Consider the following 16,509-nt stretch of genomic DNA (forward strand, 5'->3'; position numbering starts at 1 on the left):
GTGATGCCAAGAGATTGTGGGCGCTGGGACTGCTCAGGGAGCAGCTCCCCCCAGACCCATGCCGGCACCCGAATCCCATTTGCCTGACACCCCCTGGGGCTCGCTGTCATCTCCCACTGTCACGCCGTGGTTAAGCTTTCATGAGGGCCCGTCACAGTCCATGTTTTCCTGTTCGCTGTATAAGCAGCATGAATGTTTAATGCTGGACAGAGCGCTGTACAAAGCTGACTGCAGCTCTGCAGGGGCTGGCTTCAGGCTTGGTGCAGGAGCAGGGGGTATTTTCCAGCTGCAGGGCTGCAGCTCCCTCTGTGCCGACTGACCACAAGAGGGATGGACTCTGGGCTGTGAGGGCTGGGTGGGAAGTGCATAGCTCAAGCGAAAAAAAAAGCAGACTTAGCAGATGTCTGTGAAGTTGAGCACATTCAGTGCGGTGATGAGCCAGAGAAAGGCAAAACCCATGCACCGATGTTCCCTTGACTTCTGCCGCTCCCTGTAGCAAGGCTGGCACTCAGGCACATCGGGTACTGTGTGGCTGAGTGGGGGGAACCCCACTGGTTGCGTGCTGCTGAGGTCACAGAAATCTCATGGTTGTTTCTTTCCTCTTTCAGTCTGTGAGAACGCACCGACTGGGGGTATCTGTCTGAATGTTGGTGGAAAAACCGTGAGGCTGAGCTGATGTTACCAAGCTGAGCCTGGCTCCCCGTGGCACACCGGAGGGCTGCCCTGGGTTTCCCCAGGTGTGTCTGAGCTCGGTCTGTCTGGGGCAGCCGCACGGTCCGGCTCTGATGGCTTTGCATTCTCTGCAGGGTCATTTGGAACAGCTTGGCTCAAATCTTGGTTTGTGAAAAGAGAAACTACCTGGGCCAGCCTGCACATGAGACATCAAATGCCTGGGTTTTTTTCTTTCAGCTGAAGGAAATGTGGTTTTACTTGGTAAAAAAAAGCTGCTCTCTTTTTTTGGTGCAACACAGGCTCCAGTCTTTTGGCTTCCTAAAAACCGACATAAAATCCCTTATCCCCTTTATCTCTATTGGAGTAGCACTTCCTTATAGAAAGAATAGAGTATCCAGCATGTTCTCAACAAATTGAGTGTGAACCACGCATTTCTGCTTGGGGAGAAGGCAGGGGAAGAGCCAGGTGGGGGTGTCATGCTGAGTGTGTTGGGGTGAGGACCACCGTGTGCTTGCAGGGCGAGAGCTCTTGCACGGGAACTTTGCAGCAGCAGCTCTGCACCACTGTGCTACCAATAGTCACAGCTCCAGAGTGCTTATAAACTGGGATAATCAAAGTTAAGGCCGGCCTTTTCTTCTCACTGGCATGTTCCCAGGTGCGGGAAGCAGAGGACAATTCCTGCTGCAGTCAATGGGAGTTGAGTTCTTGAGTCCTAAGAACTGAATTTGGCTCAAAAGAAAGGTGCCCCTTAGGAGCTGGCCTGTAATGGCAAAGTGTCGCCTACTGAGTGCATCCCTGCTTCATTTAACTGCCTCCCTAGGTTGCATGTGGGCACAGGAGTTTGGCCTGGAAAGTCAGGGAGTTGATCCTTCCCTCTCTGATAAACACTGTTTGATCTCATGAGTCGATTTTTTATTAGCTCTTGTCATTTCTTCAGATTTTTGACATAAGGAGAAAAGATTTACCTATGGATTTGTAAATACAATAAAATAGATCAAATCTACTCCACATTTGTAAGTGAACTGTGATGGAGCAGGCTGATGCAAACCACGCTGTCTCTTTCCAGGGGTTAGAAGTCAGGGTGTGGGACAAGCTGCCTTTACAGATTTGGAGACTTCACCAAATTTGGGTATTTCATGGCAGGGGAGAATGAACCTGGCTCTGTAGGACTGGCCATTGCTGGAGCAGGCACCAGTTCCTGAGAAATGGGTACAAGTGTCCTTACCTGGCTCTCCCCTGCTGTGCAGGCTGCTCCAGCAAGCTGCGCCCTTTTGGAGACACCAGGTGAAACAACAGAGCAGTTTCTGTGGTGGGGAACAGTGTCCTGTACCCATTATTGTGTTTTCCATCAGGAATAGCATCATCCTGTCAGTAATGTGTGTGGCATTGTGTCTAGTCACAAAATGAGGGACTGAAATGTGGGTTTGCCCATCAAGTCCACATAACTCTTGGTGCTGGTGGTGATGACAAATTCAGGCACCACGTCAGCAAACAGGTCAGGACCTGGCTGCAGAAGGCAGACCCCCCCCCCCACCCCCCGACTCCCCTGCCTGGTTCATCCTTTGGTCTGGAAAACCAGAGGCAGGACGTGGCACAGGACACCCCATCCCTTGGCTGTGTGCAGTGTCCACACCACCCCAGCTTGTCACCCCTGAGGGGCTGGTTCCTCTCGCCCCTTTTCCCACCTCCATCCAGACTGGGCCGTTTGTGTGCCTGCCCGCTGCCACCCAGGGAGTGTGGCGTCCAGCCTCGGGGCGATGGCAGCTGAGCGACATCCCCTTCTGTGTGCCACCGCCAGGCCGAAGGGGATGTGGACTTGCACCTCCTGGCCTCCGACAGGAACAATGTCTGGCAGCCAAAATAATGCTCTTAAGAAGTTAGTGAAGCTTTGCGTTTCCATGGCAGCTTCTGTCTCCAGATGTCAAAACCCTTTTGCTAGAGGTATGAGTGAATATTGGTCCAAGGGGTGAAACCCCAACTGGCGTCAACAGGGCTTTGGCGCAGAGCTCTCCCAACTTCTCCATGGTGTAGGTAAATGCTCTGAGATGTTGGAGGGGAAGCTGTGAAGCTTAATTAACTTCTTCCCTAGCACAATCTCAGCTCTGCAGTAACTCAGAGAGGAAAGGCTCCTAGCAAGGGCAGCAGCACTGGCATTTTCGCAGCCACAGCCAGCGCTGAGCATCCCTCCTGTGTCAGGCAGTGGGGGGGCATCCCTCAGCCCACCCTGGGCCCAGGCTGTAGGGTGTCTGGCTGCAGGTGTCATTAGCATCGCTCCTGCCGCACTAATGCCTGAACTTCTCCGTACTGCCAGGTCTTACTGATGTGCCTCATTTCGTGGCTGTGCTTTATGGAACGACATCCACAGATTTTGGTGTGGGTGTACCACTCATGCTGGTGTGGGGAAGTCAACTAAGTTTGTGGTTCGTGCTATTTCCAAATGATAAATGATCTCTGCTTGGGGTAGTGACTTTGACAATAAAATCCGTTAAGGTGGATGTGCTTTAGAAGGGTCTGGTGTGGGAGCCAGCAGCATGGCCTCCAGGAGCCCTGCTCAGGGCAGTCACAGCAGTGGGGTGCAATACAGGGCCAGAGAGCATGGTGAGCTCCACATCTGCAACACGATGCTCTGCCGTTCGCCCCTACATCAGCATCATGGGCCAGTGGTCTAAGCCTGGTACGGTCTCTTGTGTCCATATACTGATTTTATATATATATATACATATATATTTGTATTTATATGTACACACACTGCATGCACACACACAGACACAAATTCATACTAACTTCTTATTGGAATACAAAATAATCTGATTTTTCAAGAACCTTCAAAATATGTGTTTCTCTTCACTATACAATTCTTGTTGTTTTTTAAATCATGAAATATGCTAGTCTAGAAATGAAGCAGGCAAAACTTCTTTAGCTAATGCTCATTGGTTACAGGTGAGCCACAGGAAATGTGCTGGTGCTCGTCCAGGAGTACAGGCTGAGCAGGTCACGCTTGTTCCAACTGTTACTTTCAGCTGGTCAAACACACAAATATTGTCTTCATTTTATTTTGCTATTAAGAATTGTTATGTTTGCCTCAGGAACTGGATATGAATGAAAATAACAGCTGGGCTCATGTTCGTAGGTGAGGTGGGATGTGGGGGGAGTGGTGGAGCTGGGCTCTTTGTGAGGTGATCCCCCCATGAAAGCCCCTGGATCCCGAGTCATGAGCTGCAGAGCAAAAGGGGTGGGAATGGGTTTATCTTCTGTGCAACTCTGTATTTTACACATATGGGCCAACTCCTTGTTCAGGACTGGCAAGTATCGCTTAGCCACACAGATGTGAGCAGTCTGTGCATCTGATTGCATGTGCCAGGGATTGCTGAAGCTGCTACAGAGCTGCAAAACAGAGCAGCTTCATGATGCATCAGGAGCAAGAAGGATGAAGTGTTACTCCTCATTGTTTGCTGTATAGTAAACAATTCCATGAGTTGTAATACAAATCATGTGTTAAGAAGACACATTAGGAAGAATATGCATATCAAGTAAGAAGAAAATGATGAAAAAAAGTTGGGGGTTGTGGCAACTTGCAGTAGCCCTTACACAGTGTCATAATCTAGGGAGATGTGATACACCATGGGGAGGCAGAGCTGCTTTGTGAAAGGATTTGTGGAGCAGTGGTATAACTTACAAAACTTTTACAAAAAAAACCAGCAATGTTTTGCCACTTGTAGTAAAAGTATAAAAAAATAGCATAAAAGTCAGTGAGGTCACCTTGCAAGTTGCTGGAGCTTGGAGCATATAGTTTTTTCAGAGGTGAATGCTAACAGGTGCCTGGGCTTGATTTTCAGCACAGGTGACGCAGTGGGTGCCGAGTGGGATGATTGCTCCTCAGCTGCAGCTGTGCAGAAGCAGCCTGCGGCCCCTGCGTATATACGGGCAGCTGGGGCAGCAGCGTTCTCTCTGTGCACCTCTTGTATTTGCTTTCAGTGTTGTTTCCGTGTCCTGTGAGGAGCACTACATCATCTGCATAATCCCGAGGAGGTAGTGTTTGGTGGTGTTAATGCTCTTTTGATCTATCTGTCTGTAACAGGGCTGGTTTAGCTGTACCTAGGATGAGTGGTCCGGTTGCTTTAACTGCCTTGCCGATGCTTAAGGGTGCAAGTGCTGATGTGTTTGTCCATTCTGGCTTCCTGCACTCCTTGGGGTAGAGAACCTCATGTTATTTCTTCATCAGTCTCCGCTGAGCTGTGGCATGCCTTGGAAACTTGTCTGTTGTGCTATTCCATTGCTGCCCTTTGCCAAAGGTTTTGACTTTGTTTATTTGTGTTACTTGATGAGGGAGTGTTTGCAGGGCTGTCTCTGGGCAAGGTTCTTCATGCTTCTGCCCATGAGGCTTTGGGAGGGTGCGGTGCAGTGGGAAGGGTGCCTGGTCTTGTTCTTGTCACTTTGTTCTGGGAAATGCTCTTTGCCTTGGTGTGTTGCAGGGAGCATTCAGCAGCACCAAGCCAGGCTGCCTCCCTTGGGCAAGCAGGACAGAGTATGTTGCATCTCCTCTACAACCCGCTTTGCTGGGCACGGTGCTCTAACCAAGCCAGTAAAGCCCCCAGCTACAGTGATTGTGTGGGGCAGGCATGTCTTTTGTGGCTTCAGGGCCAAAGAGTTACAGTTGGGTTTGTTAAAACTAAAAAACCCAAAAGAGAGCTTTATGGACAGAAATGATGATGATGCCATGCAGGTTAAAGTGCTCATGGTGGATTCAGGTGTTTGGCTTTTGTCCCGCAAGCACCTGCTGTAGCTCTGTGTTCCCTCTGAGTGTTGTGCTTTTGAGACGGAGCCTGACGCGTGTTAGGAGCAAAGCCTGTACGCTTTCTTTTCTCGTTTGATACCTGTAGATTTGCTGAGCGTCCTTGTTCTCCGATGCCCTGACACAGTAACAACTGCATCCTTGCCTTCACAAGGGGTAAAGGGCAAAACTGCTGCTGGTGATAGTGTGTGCCTCTACTGCAACTCGTTCCTTTTATTTTCCAGATCCTGTTCAACGCTATTGATATTACTGGTTTTCTTTGCACCAGCTACTTTTCAAATAACTTACTGGAAAAAAAGGCAAATGTCTTAGGTCTTACCCCAAGAAAGAGAAGGAATTTTAATCTAGACATTACCAAATAGCTTGTCTTCTTTAGTTTACTGCATATGCCATGTTGCTGTTTATTTGAAACCTTCACTTCTTTTAACATCTTTAATCATTTACAAGTTAGTACACCTGGTGGCTGTTGAATGTAGTAGCGATGAACTTCATGGCTTGAAATGTTCTTAACTATGTAGTCCTAATACATCAGGTCAACCGCTCCAGTGGTTGTTCCTGAATCTTTTGATTTTGAAAAGGGAAATTCAAATCCAGCAAATCGTATTAGCAAGGCATTCAGGAAGTGCACCAGAGAGCAAACCAGGATGATCCAGAACGAGTTTGCAAACTGCTCACTGTGAGTCTTGAATGTAAAACTTCCCTCTTTGAAATTAGCAATTTTCTCTGAAAGGTGGTGTATCTTCACCTCTGAAGAGAAAAGAATCATGATGAGGCAACCGCAGGAACCTGAAATGGAGGGGGAGATGCTCATAGTCTCGGCTGTCCCTGCATCACGATCAAAAGCCATATTGATAGCGTTATTATGGCCACTGTAACTTAGCTTTAATAGGGATTATTTTTAGAATCCAAGACAATGGGTATTGAAGTTAGTAAGCTTTTTTAATTGAATTTGGCTTGGGACCAGTAATATTTAGCACAGCTGCTGTAGTACCCTGATCCAGTAAAGTATCTGTGCCCTTTCAGCTTTAAGCTGCTCGTTGTTCCCTTGAACATACTGTCTGCATGTTTAAAGATAAATATATACTACTTTATTAAATTATCATTGTAATAGTAATACCTTGTAAAGTAATAGTAAATGTTCTTGTCAGCCAAGCCAGCAGCACAGAGAATGGGCTTTACCCTCTCTAAGTGGCAGAGGGACAGGGATGGTTCATTATCCCTGCTGGCAGTGTTTTTTCAGAGACCGCTTTTACAGCAAGTTGCTGTCAGTCTCTCACTCTGCTTCTCAGTTCCTTCCTTCCTTGGGAAGGTTTTGCTGTCTAATTGGTGCTCTCACCTACACAGCTGGAAACCTCCCATTGTGGTAAATATGAGCAGTTGCATCAATGACTGTTTGTTTGTTTTTTCCCTTTTCCCCTCTCTGGTACAATTCCTGGCTCTGACTGTTTGCCCATGATGCATCCCCAGCTCCAGGTCCTTGGGTCTTGTGGGCACCATCCCTTTTTTCTGCCAGCTTATGCAGAAGGGCTGAAGGTGCCGGGGCAGCCTGCTTGCCTGTACCCATCCCATCCCATCACCTGCCCTCGTGGAGGGTTTTGGTATTTTATCTCTTAACTCCAATTTGGAAAAAACGTTTTGATATGGCAAAGTCATCTGCATTTCTACCTAGCTTTATTTTGCCAGTTTATAGTCAGTGTGGCCATGGTCCTTAATAAGGTCTCCTATGCCAATAAATCCAACATAAGTAGCAAACATGGACAGCCACTAGCTAGGCAGGCCAGGGGTGGGGTGGTACTTACACGCAATGAAGCTCCAGAGGTACAACCCGATGGGGCCGTGCAGGGTTTCATAAGGGCTGCCAAAAGCATTGAACATGAAGAAACCTGCTCCCACCAGAGCAAAGACTATCAGTACTGTACAGAAGAGAATGACACTAACATGGATACTTGCAGGGATAATTTTGAGCAAATCTGGAAAAACTAAAAACAAAATGAACAAATTGTTATTATACATACTAGATAAAGTCATTTCAGAAGTCAGGCCAGGGATTTCCTGCTGGTTTGTGATAATTGTTTTAAGTTGTGCTCTTCCAAATGCAACCAAAAGTGAAAACCAAAAGTTACTAACTAGAAACAGGTTTTGTGGATGTTTGGAGGTAGAAGTGTTTTGTGAAACTCAGTAGACTGGCCAGGAGAGAAAGACCAGCTCCAGAGAAAGCCTCTCCTCCCCTTCCTGAGGGTATCTCCCTGGGCACGTTATCCCCCTGGACGTGCAGATGCAGAATGGCACCTCCGCAGCCCTGGCACCTGCCCACAGCTGTCTCCACCAGGCTTGCAGAGGGGTGACCCCCAGCACCTCCAGATCTTTAAATGCTGGGGGCCTGATCTGGATCAGCATCCTTGGTGGCTGCTCCCTCACCCCAGTGTTCTGGCTGGCAAAACAAGCTGCTCTCCACCTGTAGGCACCGTTCAGGACATGAGGCTTTTGGGGTTATTCATTCCTCAGAAACCAGATGCAGATGCAAGGTGGAGGGTAACATGCCTACCATCTGCCAAGGTGGTATTTGGTCCTTAATGCAAACAGCACATTCTTGGGGGGAAAAAAAAAGGGATCTGTATTTGAAAGTGCAGGTCTGCCTTGTACCAGCATGCAGGATGGCATGAGGGGCTACTCACAGTGCCTGTTATGGGTGGGATCTTGCCTCCTTTGGCTGGAGGCTTGGCCGTTTAGCCCTCTTTTGGAGCAGGGGGACAGTAAGTCCAGAAACAGACTCTCTGCATTTATGTTCATGAGGTCCCACTGAGGGACATGAGATAGGAAATTAAATGATACCTGCTTGGCTTATTCAGTGAGCAGAGAGCAATTGATATTTATTGGCTTGCCTGTGCCTTAATCAGCTTGTGGGCTTAGTTACAGTTAGTGTGTGTGCCACTGCACACCTGCCCTTGCCTGGAGTGGTCAGCAATTCATATGAAACATGTTTCTTGCACTGGATTGTTCTGGTCAGTAGAGTCTTGTATTTATTTTATTTTCCAAAACACAGGTGCAGGGAGGGTCAGGTGAGGATGAGAAGTTCCCAATGCTCTGCCAGTATCCATACAACATGTGTTGTGTGTCCTGGGGTACCTAGGATGGGGTGAGGTAGCTCCCCTTCCTGAGGGATGCTGCTTCTGGCTCCCTCTCGCCAGGATGGGTGTGTGGGCAGAGGGGAGGCTGGGCAGCCCCTGTGAGCATAGGGGTCCCTCTCCCTTGTGCTGGCCTCTTGGTCTGGACCACATCATGGGCAATGTGTGATGGACAAAGTCCTTTGGAATATCCGAGCTCTGGCTGTATGGAGAAACAAGGAGATGGCTGGGCAGGAGACATGGGCCTAGCCTTGGGGGGTGTGGCTGGTTTGGAGCACCACATTTATTTGGGTCTGATGTGCCTAAAGTGCACAGATGTCAGGGTTTGGCCACTTCATCTGCCAGGGAAGCAAAGAGCTGCTCCAGGATGAGATGCTGACTTCCATTCCGTTTCAGAGTAGTGATTCCACTGCTTTAATACCAACGTACAGTGCTGTTTTTGTAAGCTTATACCTGAAAAATTTTGGCAAAAAATGTGTGTTATTTCTGAAAACCTTAAATAATACTTCTTTAAGTTATGAAGTCCACATTTTATTATGGAGAAGCAGGAAATCATTAGTGAAACTGCAGTGCTGATATACTGGCAGGTTAAATGTGTTGTGCACTGTGCGTTGCTGGGAGACATTGAAGGCTCCAGGGATGTACAATACCTGGGGAAGATGACGTGTGCAGTTGTTCGTGTGACAATCCACCAACAGTTATTGCCAGAGGCATGCAGACACCTAAAAAGATAGGAGGTTTCTTACCTCCTACCCTTTGATATTTTTTAGAAAATAGAATTTTCTAAATATTTTTCTGGTTTTTAGAAAATAGAAAAAAAATTGGTATTTTGATAAAAATCCGTAAAAAACCAGGAAGGATATTTCTGTACATACATTAGTCTCTTAAATTGTTTTTAAAATGAAGTATGGTACTAGAGAGGGAGAAATTCATGAAGGTTACAGCAATGAGTTATTTGCAACAAACTCTCTGAATGGAATTTTGAAAGAATAAGCACATTGTAAATGACCAAAACCTTCTCCCCTGTGTTTGTTTCCCCAAGTAAAACAGTTGTGGAACATTTTGTGCCTGGAAGTCCAAGGGCAAAAAGGGAAGATGATAAATCGATGAAAGGAAATGGAGAAATCTTACAATAAAGAGGGTACAGAGCTAAAATAAGATAGAGCACACAAAATGAGTGTGCAGCCGCAAAGGCCGGTGCTGTGCTGTGCCTGGCCAGCTCTCCTGCTGCTGGCAGGTGGGATGCTGGCTGTTTGCAGCAGAGCTGTGTGCCGTGGGACTGAGTATGAAGGCTCTTGCTGGGTAAGTGCAAGTACCGTGTGCATCACACAGTTAATGCGATGCTTTTGCCACATGCTGTATAACTTTAAGTTTCCAAAGGCTGGGAGCTTTCACGTTGGCTGTATTTGCCACTATATCAGTTGCCCCACGAGAGCCCACGGGGCAGGCCGGATTGCAGCAGTGGAAGTGGCAGCCCAGGGCAGCTGCGGGTTTGTGCTCAGAGTTAATGACTGCTACCTGATGGAGCGCCTGCTCGCTGACTGAAGGCTGCGCTGCGTTCCAGCCATGTTGTGGCTGCTGTGACTATGTACACAAAAATTTAGGAATTTTAATGTATTTTTATGCATAAATTATGCAAAATTTTAAGTATTTTTATGCAGCTTTTTAGCCACTATTTCAAATTGTCATCCTTCTTAGCTAGGGCACAAGGGATTAGTCAATTAGACTCAGTATGAGAGAATAATTTTTAGTCACTCATGTTTGTTTGGCAACAACGGGTATTTTAGAAGGAATCATCAAATACACTTAACTGCTCCTGATCCACAGGGGCATGATTAAAGTGGGGGTAATAATGCCTTGGCACTGCCTCGCTGCAGCTGTAACGTGCCGAGAGTAAGAAAGCCTCACATAAATTACTCTACCTTGTAAAATGTTTACCAGCAAACAGCTCTGCAGCTTGCCGTGCAGTAAACACAGAGAAGCAGGTAATGTGGTGTCAAGTCAGTTTACCTCCCTGACCAAATGAAAGGGAAATTAATGGAGCAAATGTTTGCAAACTATTCTTGAAGCTGTGTTAAATAAGTATCCACTTTTCCATTGTTGGTGGCTGGTTGGGAGTGGAGAGGGGCACCCAGTGCCCACAGGGGGCCGCGGCCTGGAGATGTCACAAGGCACAGGGGCACAGGAGGGCAGGCAGAGCCCTGTGCCCGCCGTCTGGGGTGCTGCATGGACACTCACACCTTTGGGTAATGGAGGAGCTGCCTGCTCCTGGGGATGGTGCTGGCCCCAGCCTCTGCTCCTCCAGACCCCCTTCCCTGGGGTGTCCCCACCAGCCTGGCTTGTATGCGCGGGGAGCTCAGGAACACTGCTGCTCGCTGTCTTTGTGTAGGCAAGGGCTGCACACAGCAAAACTACCTGTTTGCTAAATGTACCTATTTACCTACAGGAAGAATTGGCAAGTTTGCCGACGACCCCAAGCTGTGTGGTGCGGTCCACACGCTGGAGGGCAGGGATGCCATCCAGGGCGCCCTGGACAGGCTTGCGAGGTGGGCCCACGCGAACATCATGAGGTTCAACCGGGCCAAGTGCAAGGTCCTACGCGTGGGTCGGGGCAGTCCCAAGCACAGATACAGGCTGGGCAGAGAATGGACTAAGAGCAGCCCTGGGGAGATCATGTTGGGGGCGTTGGTTTATGAGAAGCTCAACGTGACCCAGCAACGTGCGCTTGCAGCCCAGAAAGCCAACCGCACCCTGGGCTGCATCCCCAGCGGCGTGGCCAGCAGTCGAGGGAGGGGATTGTCCCCCTCTGCTCCTCCCTGGTGAGACCCCCTGCAGCCCTGCGTCCAGCTCTGTGCCCCAGCATAAGGAGGACACGGAGCTGCTGGGGCGAGCCCAGAGGAGGCCAGGAAGATGCTCGGAGGGCTGGAGCCCCTCTGGTGTGCGACAGGCTGAGGGTTGGGGTTGCTCAGCCTGCAGAAGGGAAGGCTCCGGGGACACCTTAGAGCAGCTTCCAGTGCCTGAAGGGGAATGGCTTGCAGCTGGAGGAGGGGACAGTCAGGTTAAAGGAAGAAATTCTGTGCTGTGGGGGTGGGAGGCGCTGGCCCAGGCTGCCCAGAGCAGCTGTGGGTGCCCCGTCCCTGGCAGGGCTCAAGGCCAGGCTGGACGGGGCTCTGGGCAACCTGGGCTGGGGGGAGGTGGCCCTGCCCGGGGCAGGGGGCTGGAGCTAGGTGGGCTTTAAGGGCCCTGCCAACACAAACAGTTCCATGAGTTTGCCTGCATAAAAGGTTACTTTTGCTGATGGCTACTTATTGTTTGGCCAGTGGTGCTTAATAAACACAAAGCACATTTTAGAAATTGGACCTTGTGTTTACTGGACCTTTCATTACTTATTTCGTATTTTTACAGGTGTGAGAAGCAGTTGTACTGTTAGTGTGGTATAAGGTGCAATTTTGTTATTGTACCATTCAGGCTATGCGACAAAGAGGCCGAAGACTCCCTACTTGTACAGACTTTTACAAGGAATAATATTAGTTCTCGTGACTCTACCTGGTGTTTTGGGAGAACATGCAAAACTGTGTGTTTAATAATACAATTTTATATTCTTGATTTTAAGAAAATGTTACTGGATTGTATTGAATCTTTCCCTTGGCACCTGCATTTATAGTTGTTTATGTTATTAGAATTTTATATGTGACACATCTGGAAAATTAATTCCAGCAGCTATGTCATCTTGAAAGAAAAACATTCCTTCATTGTAATGAATGAATGGTGTTTGGTATGCAAGCCAGTGACCTTTAGAAAATGAACTGCTGACCCAGAAACTGATGAGAATCAGCAAGAGCAAATGAAGCAGAAGGCTTGCCCCAGCTGAACTGGGTTTGCTGGCAGAGCAAATTCATATTACAATTAAAAGAGATATAGTGGTCAGAGGGGAGCATTTAATGGGAACAAACATAGAACTAAATCATTTAGCCTATTTTCCAGGCCTTTTTCTCTCAGACATGCTAAAGTGCACTTCAGTGCATTAAACTATGGATGTGTATGTTGTATATGGTTATCCTGTTTCCAGGATGCTCCCAGTGAGTTCCCGAGAGCACTGACTCGGATGGGATGGGTCTGCTGCAGCCCCAGAGAACACAAGCCAGCCTCTTTCATAACTGGTCTCTGAAGGGAATGCTCCTAGTAGAGGTATATTTTGCGGAGGCACCTAATCATTGTTTCTAAATATAAATCCTATTCAAATAAGTGTTGCGTTTGCTTTTTAATCTAAATAAATGATGATCTGAGAACAATTTGTGAGGAGGACAGCAGTGCTTCTGCCCTCCACTGTCAGTGAAAGACCGCAGAGGCAAACCCTGCCCTGTGGAGTGCCATGGTCAGTAGGACGGGGCTTGTGAAATTTTTTGGGCTGTAAATGGGCTACATCTCAGGTATAAGTAGTGCCAGAGGTCACCTCATAGCGTTACCTTTTCAGACTGCTATGTAAAGGGTAGTGGTGCAGGAACAGGCTTGCAATGTTGCGAGCGAGACCTAGTGAAATATTTCACTATTAATACTCGGCTTGTATGGAAGGAGAAGAAAAGGTAAAAGAATGCTCTAATAAGCAAGCTTGGGTTTGGTTTTAGGTCTGCGCAGGCCCCTGGGCTGTGTTTCTGACACCAGTGCTTCAGCCCGGCTAGCTCTGCTACTGCAGGTGATGGTCTGCTCTGAGGGATGCCTGGTGGGCTGGGATGCTGGGAACAAGGCTGCTCTCCTTAGGGAAGGATGATGCTCCCTCACGGGCATCTTGGCAGCTTTGCTTATCACTTGAGGAGTCTTGGGCATAAAATTAAATCCAGCCTTGATTTGCGATCCTGGGAACAGGCATTGAAGCACATGCTTCAAGCCTTATTTTCTTTGTCTGAAAATGAGCGCAGTGATATTGATTGATGTTGAGTGAATTACTCTTCCAATGTTGTTACTCTTTATGCAATTCCTGAAAACCTTGGAGTTCTTTGAATACATACATTAGGCACTCCTGTGAAAGAAATCAATTTTTAATATTGTCCCGTGCAGTAGGATTCTGCAGCTCTGCATGAACACTTAGGTTTTGTGTGTTGGTTTGTAGAAGAATGGCTGCAGAAGCGTGGCCTTAGAATCTCTGAAGATCTGCACAATCCAGGCCTGGTATTAGAATAGGCCTGTAATCAGAATTGTGCTGAAGTTGCTGTGCTGAAGTTAACAAGAAAGGTAGCCTTGAGCTATTCTTGAATCCTGAGACCAAGTAATTATGTTGTGCCAACAGGCCGTGGCTGTAGCAAGCTACAGCTGCTGGGAAAGCAGGTGCAGGGCCAAGAAAGATAGGGAGCAGTATGGGAATATAGGGAGTAACAAACTACAAGGCTGAAGCATAACATCACAATTAGCTACGTGGATAGAATGCTTATTTTAGTCATGATAATTAAGGGTGTGAGAACTGCGCGCACTTAAGAGACTACTAACCAATTATATTTCTGCTTTACGAATATGCATGTGTATCGGTTCTATATAAGTAGTGTTAGAAACTAATAAGTTGAGCAAGATGCATAACTCATATTGAGCGTCTTCTTGACTCTGGTGAACCCTTCTTCCAACATTGGTTTTTTTTACCATTTCAAAGTGGGTTGCTTAGCTGTGACTAATCAAAAACTTCACATTGTATTATTTCTGTTCTTTGGTTACATTTTGTGTCTATGTGCACTGTTGAAGCTATACTTACAAATGCAAGTTTGGTAAATACTTGGGTAGGAAAGCTTAGTTACATGAGATTTCTGAGAGCGTAGATAGAAAATGTATGGCCATAGTGGGAGCAATCTCTGTAACCCTGGAGTGCTTTTGGTTGAAAATGCTCTGCAGTACTTGCACAGATCCAGAGCTTGCCTGGATGTAGCACTAGGAGCTAATAAAAAAGTTATGATCAATATTATTAAATAATAACTAACAAGTTGTGCATTTGTACTGTCTTGTACCTGTTATTAATTCACACTGCCCACAAAATTAAAATTCTTTTGAAACTATTGCTACAATCCCATGAGCAGTATATTAAAATATTTCAGCCATAATGATGGAATGTACAGATGAGAGCCTGAATGCGAGGCACATCAATGAAATGGTTTAAAAGCATCTAAGTAACAAATACGTGGAAAGAAAATTATTAGAAAGAGAAGCTGATGAGCTTCTCTGGCATGGGGGCTGCCTGTCGTGTCTGGGTTTAGTCCTGCCTGGCACACTGAGCTAATCCAGACCGGAGAGGCTGCCCCGCTGCTTGCCCTGTGTCCAGGTTGCTGTGGGTGACCTTCCCGTAACTTCACTCGCACCAAAGTGCCCACGGATTGATCCTGCTGCTGCTCTCTGGGCTTGGGGAGCTCTGGCAGGGCTGCTCAGCCATGCTCCATCCTGGAGGTGTGGGAGCTGGGGTGCACACCCGGGCAGGGCCGGTGAGGCTGCCCACGGGGCATGGCTCTGGCCAGCGCTGCAGCTGAGTCTTGTCCTCGTTTTACCCCAGTTTAGCTGTGCCTCTGTGGCTGTAATGAACCCGGACAAGTGCCAGCCATGGAGCTGCTGATCACTAGCCGCTTTGTCAGCCGTGGTTCCTAACAGTTCCAGCTACAGCAGAAAACAAATTCCTTGAGGTTTAGTAGACCCCTCTGAAAATTCACCCCGGCCTACAACTAGCAGGGTGGAATATCTGCACACTGTGATGGCAAACAAAGCAATTGAGGGGAGAACTTCAGCTGTATAAATAGACCAGTAACGGAATTTAATTAGAGATGGCAAATCTTAATATGTTATTAATTTGGTCTACTACTTTGGGGAAAATACTATACAGTAAATAATCTCTGATACTTCATCTGGTAACCTTACCTTGCCTTAAATGACTCGTGTAAGCAATTTACCAGTGCTGTTCTAGCAGAATACAAAACACAGTTAGAAGCAGTAACTTCAGGTAGCACATTGTACATATAACAAATGGCTGTTTGTTATTATCTGTTTAATCTGCTGCTATGTACAAACTGTGTGTTCACTTGATCATTTTATTGATCTTATCCTTGAAGATAAATAGGTTATGAATATTACATGCAAAGCAAGACCATTGCTAACAGTCTTTGATAAAATTCTGTATGTCAGATATGAAATGCAACTTGTAGATCAACTGACTGAATGTCAGCTAGCATCAGCCAGCTGTTCTTCCAATTAATGCAGCAGATTGCTAACTTTTTGGCTGCTTTGTTTCTCAACAGCAGCCAAACGTATCTATGCTCCAGCTCTTTCATGAGATTTCTGCTAGTTCAGTTCATTTTTTCATGAAGCACATAAGACGTAATGTTGACACACATGCAGAGGAAGGTGACAGACTAATTGAAAACGAAAAATGTTCCTTTTTAAGTAATAGTATAAATCTTTTGAAATGTAGGTATCTGTGTAACTGAAGTATAGATAGCTGAAAATGTTAGCGTGGCTTTACTGGTATCGGAAGATAAGTTATTTGAACCTGAAGATCAGAACACTGTTAACAGCAGCATTTGCTTTAGAATTTCATGCTTGTTAGGTGCTGTGCCTGAGCAAGGGGACACTGGGGCAGCTATATCCCGGCTCCCCTAGCAGTCAGCAGTGTGGTGTTAAATAGTTCAGATGACATTATTACTCACATGAAAACTGGAAAGGTCTCCCCCCGAGCCCACACTGTCTCACACGCTCGCCATAGAAAAGCCCATACTGGATTTTGCCAATAAACTTCTCCAGCTCCTGGCCGGTGGCGTTGACAAGCAGCGCTCCCGTCTTGCAGAGTATCGTCCCCTTAACCCACAGCTGTGTGCCGATGGCTGCTGCGGTCCCCAGCGCACAAGCAAAGCTCAGCACCCCGGCTATGCAAAAGATAATTTTCTTCTGCTGGGCTGGCAT

The 16,509-nt window shown here is 47.2% G+C and overlaps 1 protein-coding gene across 1 annotated transcript; it reads right to left on the reverse strand.

The window, feature by feature from the left end:
* Nucleotides 1–16: 16 nt before the first annotated feature.
* On the reverse strand, nt 17–16,509 carry CLRN1 (clarin 1; the record flags this gene model as incomplete). Its single annotated transcript, XM_080410312.1, has 3 exons — nt 17–6,250; nt 7,264–7,443; nt 16,257–16,509. 3 exons carry the CDS (start codon nt 16,507–16,509, stop codon nt 5,985–5,987), a joined length of 699 nt encoding a protein of 232 aa, XP_080266438.1. The 3' UTR covers nt 17–5,984.

This window comes from Falco punctatus, assembly GCF_963210335.1.
Source record: "Falco punctatus genome assembly, chromosome: 13".
Classification (NCBI taxonomy): domain Eukaryota; kingdom Metazoa; phylum Chordata; class Aves; order Falconiformes; family Falconidae; genus Falco; species Falco punctatus.